This window comes from Aquarana catesbeiana, linkage group LG03 (assembly GCF_042186555.1).
Source record: "Aquarana catesbeiana isolate 2022-GZ linkage group LG03, ASM4218655v1, whole genome shotgun sequence".
In the NCBI taxonomy this organism is placed as follows: domain Eukaryota; kingdom Metazoa; phylum Chordata; class Amphibia; order Anura; family Ranidae; genus Aquarana; species Aquarana catesbeiana.
The window spans coordinates 244033007-244045768 of NC_133326.1; the positions used below are offsets into that span (position 1 = coordinate 244033007).

At 40.4% G+C, this 12762-nt stretch overlaps 1 protein-coding gene across 2 annotated transcripts in view; it reads left to right on the forward strand.

Moving 5' to 3' along the window:
- The window catches only part of CNTN1 (contactin 1), a 296184-nt gene that overhangs the window by 245825 nt on the left and 37597 nt on the right, over window positions 1-12762 (forward strand). For both annotated transcript variants that reach the window (XM_073619929.1, XM_073619930.1), the window contains 2 exons: window positions 1778-1927; window positions 2797-2867. In XM_073619929.1, coding sequence (XP_073476030.1) covers window positions 1778-1927; window positions 2797-2867 — 221 coding nt within the window. The remainder of the gene's footprint in view (window positions 1-1777; window positions 1928-2796; window positions 2868-12762) is intronic.

The window sequence follows — 12762 nt, forward strand, 5'->3', positions numbered from 1 at the left end:
ACCATCGATAATATGATGTCAGGATGATTGAAGCACATTATTTCTATTATTACATTGTAATATATAATGAAATAGTTCAACTCACCATAATGCAGAAGGTGCCAGAGTGTCACTTGCCACGTTGCCTGCCACCAGATGCAGATTGTCACTTTCCACGTTGCCTGCCTTCAGATGCAGCTTGTCACTTGCCACGTCGCCTGCCACCAGATGCATTTTGTCCCTTGCCACGTCACCTGCCACCAGATTTGGATTGTCACTTGCCACATCACCTGCCATCAGATGCAGCTTGTCATTTGCCACGTTGCCTGGCACAACAGGAAGATTTTCACTGCATTGGTGGCAACACAGGTGTGCGCATTAGTTCAGAGGCAAGCCTGGAGTAGTGGGTAGTGAGGGGGAACAGTGGGAATGGGGGGGGACGCGGGTAGTGAGAGATGATCTCAACTCCCTGCCTCACCTCCAGCAGTGTATCAGCGTTCTGCCGCGCTGTGTCAGCGGAGGAGCAGTGATGCGGACAGGCAGGGAGAGATGATCTCAGCTCTCTGGTCCCCCGCCTCACCTCCAGCATTATAGCAGCCCCGCTGTGAGCGTGGAAGAGCGGTGAAGCAGGCGGGCGGTGAGAAATGATGTCATCTCTCTGCTCGCTCGCCTCAGTATAGCGGCCCCGCTGTGAGCACAGAACAGTGGTGATGCGGGCGGCGGTGAGAGATGATGTCATCTCTCTGCTCGCTCCGATGCCGCTCGTCAGACAGTGCAGCCTTCGCGGCCCGGCTGCAAACAGGCCACGGCCGGGGGGTTGATGACCCCTGCCCTAGAGCCTCTGAAGAGTTATCCTTAAATCAACACATCACAAGGAGAAAATAGGGGAGGTGAAATTGGAATTGAGACATTATGGAGGAGAGGCAGGAATGCTACAGGTCAGCAATTAGGAGCACAATAGAGTTTCATGAAGAAGACTAGGCTATCTGGGATTAGTACAGAGGCAGCATGAAGAAGAAAGGAACAGAGTGGAGACTGTGCACTATGAATAGAAGAAAACAGAGGATGTGGTCAGGAATACCCTTACACTCTGAAATTAAGGCCAGCATTATTGTTACTATTATTATTACACAGGATTTATACAATACCAACAGTTTGCACAGCACTTTACATAGTGAGGACAGACAGTACAGTTACAATTCAATTTTAATACAGGAGAAATCAGAGGGCCCTGCTCATTAGAGCTTACAATCTAAAAGAGAGGATCAAATAATACAAAAGGTAATAACTGTGGGAAAAAGAGCTGGTGGAGAGCTGGCTTCTTCAAAGAGATGGGTTTTCGGATATCACCTGAAGGTGTATAGAGTGCGAGAAGATTGAGATGCAAAGTTCAAGAGGATGGGAGAGGCTCTGGAGAAGTCCTGGAGGCTAGCTTGTGAGGAGATGACAAGGGAGCTAGAAAGCAGGAGGTCTTGGAAGAAGCAAAGTGGTTTGGTTGGTATTTTGAGACATGGTTACTGATGGACATGATGGTGTTTTAAGGTGCGCAACATTCAACAATAAGTGGATATAAAGCTGAAGCCCAGGGCAGGTTGGTTGAACATTAATGCATTTTATGCTGTAACTTTCAGATTTGCCCCACAATGTATTGTGATTATTTTTTGAATGTTGTTACTGATCCTTTTCATTTTATGTGCTTTGAATCACAGGTGAGTACTGAGAGTTTAATTCTGTTCACATAAAAAAAGAGTACATGATTTAATGTTACCCATACAATAATGTTTGTTTCCTCATTTAGAGATTCCTAATATTGAAGGAAATATGGAGTCAGCGAGGTTAATAGACTTAATTCCATGGATGGATTACGAATTTCGTGTAATAGCAACCAATACATTAGGAACTGGTGAACCTAGTTTACCATCACCAAAAATTAAAACAGATGGAGCTGGTAAGTGCACCGCATAGTACATAAACTGTGTAGGAATTACAAATGTGTTTTATTATAAAATGTGTCAAATGTGTAAAAATGTGCAGGTATTTCTAGATTCATGAAAAAAATACGTGAGTTCATTGACTAAATAGATGTATAGGCTGATTGTGTTTGAACACTCGTGCTCCCATTTTAGCAACCAGAGCCACTGCACTATCCTGTAAAAAAAAATGACAATATCACTTTTACATGATTTGGCCCTTTAATGGAGCTCACTGCATTGTTGCTGTTAAAAATTGATAAACCCAGACTCCATCTTGTGGCTTGTGATGCTAACCAATAAGGCCTATTTAACGTTTCTTTACAAAGCTAGAGCTATAGCAAAGTCCCTATTTTTGTACAGAGTTGACATTTCCAGCAACCATTATATGTTTAAAGATGATTTCTAGGTATGGCAGTATAAGTATGTGCATGCCTTATCTGTGGGATACACCTAGAAGATGTGCCTACTAAAGTGACCTACACTGGCTTCTGGGTCCCGTGCCAAGTGGCTGCACTTCTGCTTACTGAACACCGGAAGCTGGAAACCGGCACTAAGCGCAGGCACCTTTCAGGGAACACTTTGTATTTCTCAGTGTTGGTTGGTGTATGTAGCAGGAAAAGTAACTGTCCTGTCTTCTTTTTCAGGCATCACTTGCTTTTAAAGTTTTTCTATATATTTCTGTTTGTATAGCAATATAAAATGGTCTGTACTAATTAGCATCCTAAGCTAAAAATTAATTAATTTGTTGATAATAGTGTGGTATAATAAGCTATTTGTTTTTAATGATACTATGTTAAAGTTGCTTGCATACTAGCTTCTTGATGATGTGTGGGTTGTATTACAGCTCCAAAATATGCTCCTTCAGATGTTGGGGGCGGAGGTGGAACTAATCGAGAACTTACAGTGACATGGACAGTGAGTATACAAGAATTTTATAACACTGCAAAGGAGAATGCATTAACTTCAGATGTTTATAACCACTTTAATTGCATGAGCAATAACATTATAATAAGGATTTTACTGACTCGTGTTACAATACCAAATCAATGCCATTAAAAAGTTTCCTTAGTAAAGAATATAATGCTGCCATTTATTTTAAAAAGAAACAATTGTCTGAAAGCTGTATCAGAAAAAGCAAGCAGATGGCAAAGGACTTGTCACTATTAGTGCCTGTGGCTCCCTGCAGCTGATCTTTTACCTATTACTGACTTCTAGGGATGCGGTTCTGGTTCACTGCTGCGATGGGATAAAGCAGGTTCGGGATTTACGGTCTTGGCAAAGTTTTCTGCAAGGTGGTTCAGGAAAAATTTTCTTAAACCATAATGCAATGTATGTCCTTTAAAACATGGCCAGCAGTCTTAGAAGGGACAAGGAGCAGGCTTTTGAAAAAGCCAGCCCCTTCACTATAAAAGGGAGAGTGCAGACCAGCCATAGTGTAAGTGAATTTAAAGCTGTTGTAGGGAAAGCTAACTGCAAAGAGAAAGATTCTGATTGCTAGTTCTTTGGTCAAATAACCCATTTGCTGTCTCCTATTGTTCTTACTATTGGTGGCATTTTTGTCTTTCATTTTATTTTGTGGATGGTTTGAGGTAAGTAGTCACATTTAGCTGCTGTCCCCTTCATTGAATTTATATAAAAGGCCTTTTTTCAGACATTGCTTTTTTGAGTTTTCATTTCTTTTGTATTTTTTTCTTTATTTTAATTTATGTTGATAGGTCCCTTTTTAAATTTGGGGTGCTTAAAGCAGATCATTCACTTAATACTGACTATCTTTAACCACTTAGGGACCTGAAGATTTTTCCCCTTAATGACCAGGCCATTTTTTGCGATACTGCAGTGAGACGCTATAACTGATGATTGCGCAGTTTTGCAGTACTGTACCCAAACAGAATTGATGTCCTTTTTTTTCGTACAAATAGAGCTTTCTTTTGGTGGTATTTGATCACATCTGCAATTCTTATTTTTTGCGCTATAAACAAAAAAATAGCGACAATTTTGTAAAAAAAAAAAAAAAAAACAACAATTTTTTACTTTTGCTATAATAAATACCCCCCCCCCAAAAAAAGTAAAAAAACTAATTTCTTCATCAGTTTAGGCCAACATGTATTCTTCTACGTATTTTTGGTAAAAAATATTTTGGTAAAAAAAAAAAAACGCAGTAAGCAAATATTGATTGGTTTGCGCAAAAGTTATCACATCTACAAAATAGGGGATATATTTATGGCATTTGTATTATTTATTTACTTATTTATTATTTTTTTACTAGTAATGGCGGTGATCAGTGATTTTTAGCTGGACTGCGACATTGCAGCGGACAGATCAGGCACCTAACTGACATTTTTTACACTTTTCTGGAAACCAGTGATATTATTACAGTGATCAGTGCTAAAAATATGCAATGTTATTGTACTAATGACACTGGCAGGGAAGGGGTTAACATCAGGGGCGGTCAAGGGGTTAAATTGTGTTTTCTCAGTGTGTTTACTAACTGTATGGGGGATTGTGTGACTGAGGAAACACACAGATCCATCTTCCTGCATAGCAGAAAGACAGGATCTGTATGATCTTCCCTATCAGAACGGAGATCTGCCTTGTTTACACAGGCAGATCCCCATTCTGTCACTGCGGGGAACAATCGCGGATGGCCACGCGCACACAAATCGCTGTGTACGAGCCGACATACAATGACAGCAATTTACGGGAAGCAGCCACATTGCCGCAGTACAACTGCGGCGGCTGGTCCTTAAGCGGCTAAGCTGTCTTTTGTTCACATCATCTAGCTGCAGTAACAGTATGCACTCAACCACCTCACATTATATCATTCACATTCAACACACCCCTCTATCGCCATAGGTAAAATAAAAGTTAGGCATACACCAGTTAAGCCTAATATCACTGATTAAAAGTGTCTTGTTGCTGGCCAGTTTCACACTGCTGTATCATCTGCAGCCTTATAATTCCTAACAAGGGTTTCATTGAAATTGGCAAGCAGCAGGACACTTTTGCATTGACAAAAACAAGAACAACAAACTACTAGGCAATTTGTATCTGCAAGTCAAAGCAGGGTTATCACCTTTTGATGAAAAGTCTTTTCTAACTGAAATTAATCACATTGGGTTGCTGCTGCATTATGCCAAGCTATTTGTAAAATAAAAAATAAAAAAATTCAAAGCCAAATATACACTGCCAGTTTCATCACATCTGGCACTGTGGGCTGATCATTTTTTGACATCCTCACCCACAAAAAAATAATTTGAAGCATGAAAAGTGACAAATGGAGCTCTTTGTGCCAAATTGTGGGAATGGCCGAACTGTTCTAAGAATGAGAAGGGGCTTAAAGGCCCATGGTTAAATAAAACCTAAATCTTCTCACTGTATATGCAGCAAACATATGCTACAGTTCTTGTACCTATAAAATATGCTTTAAATACTGTGCCACATGTGAGATTCTAACAGACAATTAGAAACCTCAGCATATTATTTTTTTAAAAATGAAGCAGTTCCATTACATATGCTTTCTACACACAGCCTAACATAATGAAGAACTTCATGAATGTACGATAAACTTAGAGTGCAGTGGTCAGGAGGATGTCATAAAAATGAGAGTGAAGTAATCAGTAGTATTAAATGTACAACAGTGTCAATAGTGCAGGACTCAGGATTGCATAAGGCACAGTCAGTGGGCTAGGAGTGCGTACGGCAGAGAGTGCCGTGCTTAGGAGTATTTAAGCCTCAGAGTGAACAGGCCAGGAGCAGAGAGTGCATTGTTCAGGAGTGCAGGGGACAGGAATGTATAACGCGCAGAGTGCAGTGCTAAGGAGTATTTAAGCCTCAGAGTGAATGGGCCAGGAGCAGAGAGTGCATTGTTCAGGAGTGCAGGGGACAGGAATGTATAACGCGCAGAGTGCAGTGCTAAGGAGTATTTAAGCCTCAGAGTGAATGGCCAGAAGTGTTTAATGCAGAGAGTGCAGTGCTCAAAAGTGCAAGGGCAGGAGTGTGTAACACAATGAATGCAGAGGTAACAATCCCTCCAAAGACCATATCCCACACAGTACAGATTTTCACCAACAGCCCAATTCCTTCCCAGTACAGATCTTCCCCCACAACCCTGAATCATCCCTCAGTACAGACATACCCCAATACAGACTCCCCCATTCCAGCCTAATCCCAAGTATAGATCCCCACCCTAGTACAGACCCCCCCCTAGCCTAAACCCTCAGTAAAGACCACCCACCCAGAACAGACCCCCCTCCCAGCCCAACCCCTCTGTATTAACCCCCCCCTTTCCCAGTCCAGACTTCTGTCTCAACCAGTTCCCTCAGTACAGACCCCTCTCCCAGCTTAACCCCTCAATATAGACCCCTATTTTAGCCTCCCCCCAGCGCACACACCCCTTTTCAAGTACAGATGCCCCCTTCCACCCTATCCCTTAGCACAGACCCCAACACAGTACAATTCCCCCCTTCAGTTTGCAAGATGCAGCTAGGAAGAAAGGGGGGAGATCTTTCCCTTAGTTGTGTCATGTGACCGGAGCAAAGAAGGTGCTCTGAACTGCCACTGTCAGGTAAAAAGAAGTGGCACTGCAGTGCACTCCAATGCTGTACAAAATAAAAAAAAGTCTATGTGTGGGCACCAGGTGTGGGCTTCACCCCCTAAATATGCCACTGCTGTCAGTGTACACTTTCGCTGAGACTGTACATAAAAATGATACTGATCTGAAACACCACATACATTTTTTAGGCTGGATTCACACCTATGCATTTTTAGTGCTTTTTGCATTTTGCAGACTTGCACTACAGAACGTGTTCCATAGGAAACCATGTTAAATGGACTGTAGTGCAAATCTGCAAAATGCAAAAGCACTAAAACTGCATAGGTGTGAATCCAGCCTTAAGGCATCCCTCAAACATGTTATTTAAAAGTTTTTTGTATTTTTACTGCTGCCATTGAGGCTGCATGAAAGAACCCGTTTCCCGTTGTGCGGTTTTTGAAACATTTATTTTTTGCATAGATACAAGTGCTTCAATGACAGTGCCCAGCTTCTTGTGCTTTTTTAAGTACTGTCCGTGATACTTTTTTTATTTGCACTAACATACAATTTTTCAGAAATCTAAAATAAATATATATGTGGCGCTACCTCATTTAAAATAACTGATGAAAAAAGTGGATAATCAAAAATACTGATAAAATAAAAAATCCTTAAAGTAGCGTATAAAATCAGGTAAGTGACAATGACATAAATTAATGTGCAAGAAAGATGATGATTAATGACGTGACTTTACTAATAAAAGTGCATAGGTGCATGAAATAAACAATAATAATAAATAATAAAATATAGATAACGTAGAATAATCAGATAAGTAGCAATGGCGTAAATTAATGTGCAAAAAAGATGATAATTAATGCCGTGACCTCACTAATAAAAGTGCATAGTGCATAGAATAAACAATTAAAAATGTGAATAACATAATAATATAACTATAAAATCAGAAAAAATATTCCAAAAGAAGACTCCATCCAGTGAAACTCTAGCATATAAAGCAATGACAAACACTAAATAATAGGAATGTGTGAACTCCTAATAGTATTACCATACACTATGCGTAAAATCAAAAAATACACAATTCAAAAAAACTCCAAGCAGCTCTAAGTGGCGATCCGAAGAAATCTATCAACAAGTGGTAAAAAAGTGCAAGTGCAATGATCAGTGTAGATAAGAATATAAATGTGCAACAAATGCTAGTGAGCTAATAATATAAAATATATTATTAAGACAAAAGAATGTCCAAACAAACGCAAAGTATAAATCAAAAAAATGAAAAAAAGCATTTGTTCACACATTCCTATCATTTAGTGTTTGTCATTGCTTTATATGCTAGAGTTTCACTGGATGGAGTCTTCTTTTGGAATATTTTTTCTGATTTTATAGTTCTATTATTATGTTATTCAATTTTTTTATTGTTTATTCTATGCACTATGCACTTTTATTAGTGAGGTCACGGCATTAATTATCATCTTTTTTGCACATTAATTTACGTCATTGCTACTTATCTGATTATTCTACGTTATCTATATTTTATTATTTATTATTATTGTTTATTTCATGCACCTATGCACTTTTATTAGTGAGGTCACGTCATTAATCATCATCTTTCTTGCACATTAATTTATGTCATTGTCACTTACCTGATTTTATACGCTACTTTGAGGATTTTTTATTTTATCAGTATTTTTGATTATCCAATTTTTTCATCAGTTATTTTAGATGAGGTAGCGCCACATATATATTTATTTTAGATTTGTCTTGAGTTTTGTGAGTATACTCTTTTATGTTGGCGGCTCCCCGTGTCTATTCAAGAGTATGGTTTTTGCGCACTAGTTTTACTGTTTGATACAATTTTTCAGGACAAGCTTTCGGGGTATGTCCCCTTCTTCAAGGTCCAAGCAGTACTGATTCACAAATTTTTAAGCAGAATGGTAAAGAAAAAAAAAAGAGAAAATCAAACACATACAAATCAATGGTAATAAAGATAGCAGCAGAGTTAGTGAGATAAGACAGAGGGAGAGCTATAGACTGGAGGAGGGGGGGGGATACTGGTCACAGAGGCTATAACCATCAAACCAGCAGATAAAGGGGGAGCAGTCGTTGTGATGGATACAGACAAATATATACAAGAGGGCCAGAGGCAGCTGGCAAATACTACTTACTACAAAAAACTGGATTATGATCCAACCCAGGATTTTATTAAGCAATTAAAAGGTCTCATTGCGACAATACCAAGCCACCTACATTCAGAACTCATCAATGTGATTCCGGATAATCCAGAAATTGGAGACTTCTACATGCTGCCCAAGATTCACAAGCCAGGAAATCCAGGCAGACCCATTATAACAGGTATGAATACAGTTACCGAACATATCTCAGGCCTTGTAGAAAACATGTTAAAACCTTTAGTCATGAACACTGCGAGTTTCCTGCAAGACACCACTGATTTTCTGAACAAGCTTAACAATATACAACAATTACCACCAAATACACTTCTAGTCACTATGGATGTAGAATCTCTGTACAGTAACATCCCTCACAAGGATGGGTTGGGGGCATATCACAGATTCTTGTTTCTCCAGTGTATGGGTACTGCTATGGGAAGCAAAATGGCACCCCAATATGCAAACTTATTTATGGCTGACCTGGAGGACAAATTCCTGAACAGCATACAACAAAAGCCATACAGATATTATCTCTATATTGATGATATCTTCATGATATGGACTGAAGGTGAAGAAAATCTAAACCAATTCTTCTCATTGATCAACACTTTTCGCCCATCTATCAAACTAAAAATGGACTATTCAAACACACGTCAACTTCCTGGACACTACAGTATACATCAGGGATGACAAGCTTCACATGTCGATATACAGAAAACCGACTGACCGATGCAGCTATCTTCAGAGTTCCGTTTTCGCCTCCAACACACTAAATGGGCCATCATACACAGCCAGGCCATCAGATACCACCGAATTTGTTCAGACCCAGAAGACAGAGATAAACATCCCAGAACACTGGCAGACTCCTTCCATAAGAAAGGTTACAAAGACAAAACCATCAACAACAGCATAAACACAGCCTTAAAAACCTGAAGAGAAAATCTCCTCCAATACACAGAGAAAAAAACAAATAACCGAGTACCTCTAGTCACCACATACAACCCAACACTAGAAGGGATCAAAAAGATAATCAAAGATTTACAACCCATTATAACAGAGGATGAAACTCTAAAAGGAATATTCCAACAACCCCCATTATTGGCTTTCAGACAACCACCCAACCTCAGACACAAACTAATCAGCAGGAAACTTCACTATGATTATTGAGTCACAAATAATGGAAGCAAACCCTGCAATAAAAATGCTGCAAACTATGCAACCAGATCAATCTATCACAAAAGTGTCACACACACAAATGGGACCTTCAATATCATGGGATCATACAGCTGTGAGCAAGTAAATGACTCCATGAGTGGTAGAAATATATAAGTGCAAAACATAAAAACTCAAATAAAAAGAAAAAACAAAAAATGTGTACATGTGAAGTACAATGATATTAATAGCGTGAAAATCTAAAAATCAAACAAACTCAGTCCATGGGTTCAAACAAAAAAAGTTCATCAGTGAAAAAAAGGCTTCCATCCACTATACAGCTCAGCAGCAACTAATCCCCCTATGAGTGGATTGACAAAGGAGAGAGATGTGCAGGATGGTGCAAATCCACTGGCGGTGATTCCAATAAGTGAGAAAGTGATAAAGGTGGACTCTTACCCTCTGTGTTGGACCCCCTCCTTGGCAGGGTCTATCAGGCATGCAGATTTTTGCCCTCTGCAGGGACCGTGTAATGAGAAGATCTCCCCAGCAGCTGTCAGGAATGTTGTCTCCGATCCGGGCTGGTCCAAGTGAAACGCCTGGAGAGGGGGGAAGGAAAGCTCTCTTGCTCCCAGTGTGGCAAAGGAAAAAGCAAAAGAGCGGAGCTCCAATAGTGTAAAAAGTTTCGGAATTTATTGAATAAAAATACAGACCGCAACGGAGAGTGCACGCTCCGTGAGGTAAAAATACAATTAAAAACAAGCCGGCATATAAGAATCGTAATAACCCGTGCATAACATGGGGCAATCGTGACAGCTTACAACGTTTTTTCACGCTATTAATATCATTGTACTTCACATGTACACATTTTTTGTTTTTTCTTTTTATTTGAGTTTTTATGTTTTGCACTTATATATTTCTACCACTCATGGAGTCATTTACTTGCTCTCAGTAGATTGTGGTTTTTACTACCACCCACATGTATTCACATCTATGTGTGTATTTTCATATAATTAGCGCACTTTATTTATTTTTTATTTTTCATGGTATACACAGATATTGGTGTATTTGTGTGCAGCTTTTACCTTTGACCTTTTTTACTCTGCAGCGCAGTTTTTCTTTTTATTTTTGATCATACAGCTGTACCTCCAGTAATGTGGTGTACCTCATCAAATGCAAAAGGTGCAGCAAAGGATCTTATGCTGGTGAAACAGGACAGAAGTTGCAAGCGAGGATGAATTTGCACAGACATACCATCAAAGAACATAAAGAAGACAGTTTATGCACACCTGTGGGACATCATTTCTCACAACCGGACCACACTATAGAAGACCTCAATGTTTTAGTTCTTAAAGGGAATTTCAGAACTATCCAGGAAAGGAAAACGTTTGAACTAAGAATGATACTACACGAAAAATAATGGCCTGAATTTAGATATTGGTTTCTTTACACACTATGCTAAAGTTTTACGACCCCCTCTGTGACCAGTATCCCCCCTCCTCCTCCAGTCTATAGCTCTCCTTCTGTCTTATCTCACTAACTCTGCTGCTATCTTTATTACCATTGATTTGTATGTGTTTGATTTTCTCTTTTTTTTTTTTCTTCAACATTCTGCTTAAAAATTTGTGAATCAGTACTGCTTGGACCTTGAAGAAGGGGACATACCCCGAAAGCTTGTCCTGAAAAATTGTATGTTAGTGCAAATAAAAAAAGCATCACGGACAGTTCTTAATTTTCTATGTCACAATTGCACTAATACGGCTACAATCAAATCAAGTTGTGCTTTTTTGACAGCAGTTTTCCTATTCGCCCTAAAATGGCCAGAATTTAACGAGATTCAGAGGAATTCATTTCTAAGTTTGGATTTGACAAATTTTGAACAAGATTCACTAAACCTTTGATTTGTTCATCACTACCTACTTACCATATCTTCTTTTGCACTATATCTCTGTGGAGTTGGCTATCTTAGTATAGTTTTACTACCTCGTGTCAGAACCTTCAGCAAGGAGAATGAGCAACACAATAGTGACATTACCAAATCTTGCTCTAAATCTCATAGCAATCAGAGGCAGCAGTGCCTTATATTGCATGCTGCAGATATACAGCTATGAGGATGTAAGCAGAGGAGTGTCTAGGCATGCTCACATACCAGAAATTGAAGTGCTATTTTTCAAAAGGAATTCAAGATAAAGCATACATTTTCAGAGTACAGCTTAGGCAAAATTAACATTTCTAAATGTTCCCTACAACAGCAGAGAACATGTTCAGTGGCTGAACTACCGCCATGGCGAGCCACACTGTCGCTATGGGGCCCGCAGCTGAGAGGGGCCCGTGGGGAGGATGAGGAATGCATACTGTGGGGGGCGAGCACCGCCCGCACGGTCCCCCAGCCAGGGGAAGTGAGGAGAGGAAGAGGCGAGCTGTCCGTATGAGCAGAGAGCTCAGCTGTAATAGCTTTCATTAGAATTTCCTGTGTTCCTGGGGCTCCCCGTCACATAGCCCCACCTCTTGGCCCAGTGCCTTTGATAGACAGAACGCCTATCCAATGCGGGACATGTGACGTCACCAAAGGCACCGGGCCAAGAGGTGGGGCTATGTGACGGGGAGCCCCGGGAACACAGGAAATTCAAAGGAAAGCTCTTACAGCTCTATGCTCGTATGAACAGCTTGCCTCTTCATCTCCTCACTTCCCCTGGCTGGGGGACCGTGCGGGCGGTGCTTGCCCCCCCACTCTGAGGCAGCCCCTAGCTCACCAACAGCCATTTGAGGGCTGCAATATGCATTCCTCATCCTCCCCGGTAGTTCCGCCACTGGCTTGCCTCTTTCTCTGCACAGGTGAGGCTGCATTGTGCACGGGTCACGTTACATTGGGCATAGGTGAGGCTGCACTGGGCACAGGTGAGGCTGCATTGGGCACAGGTGAGGCTGCATTGGGCACAGGTGTGGC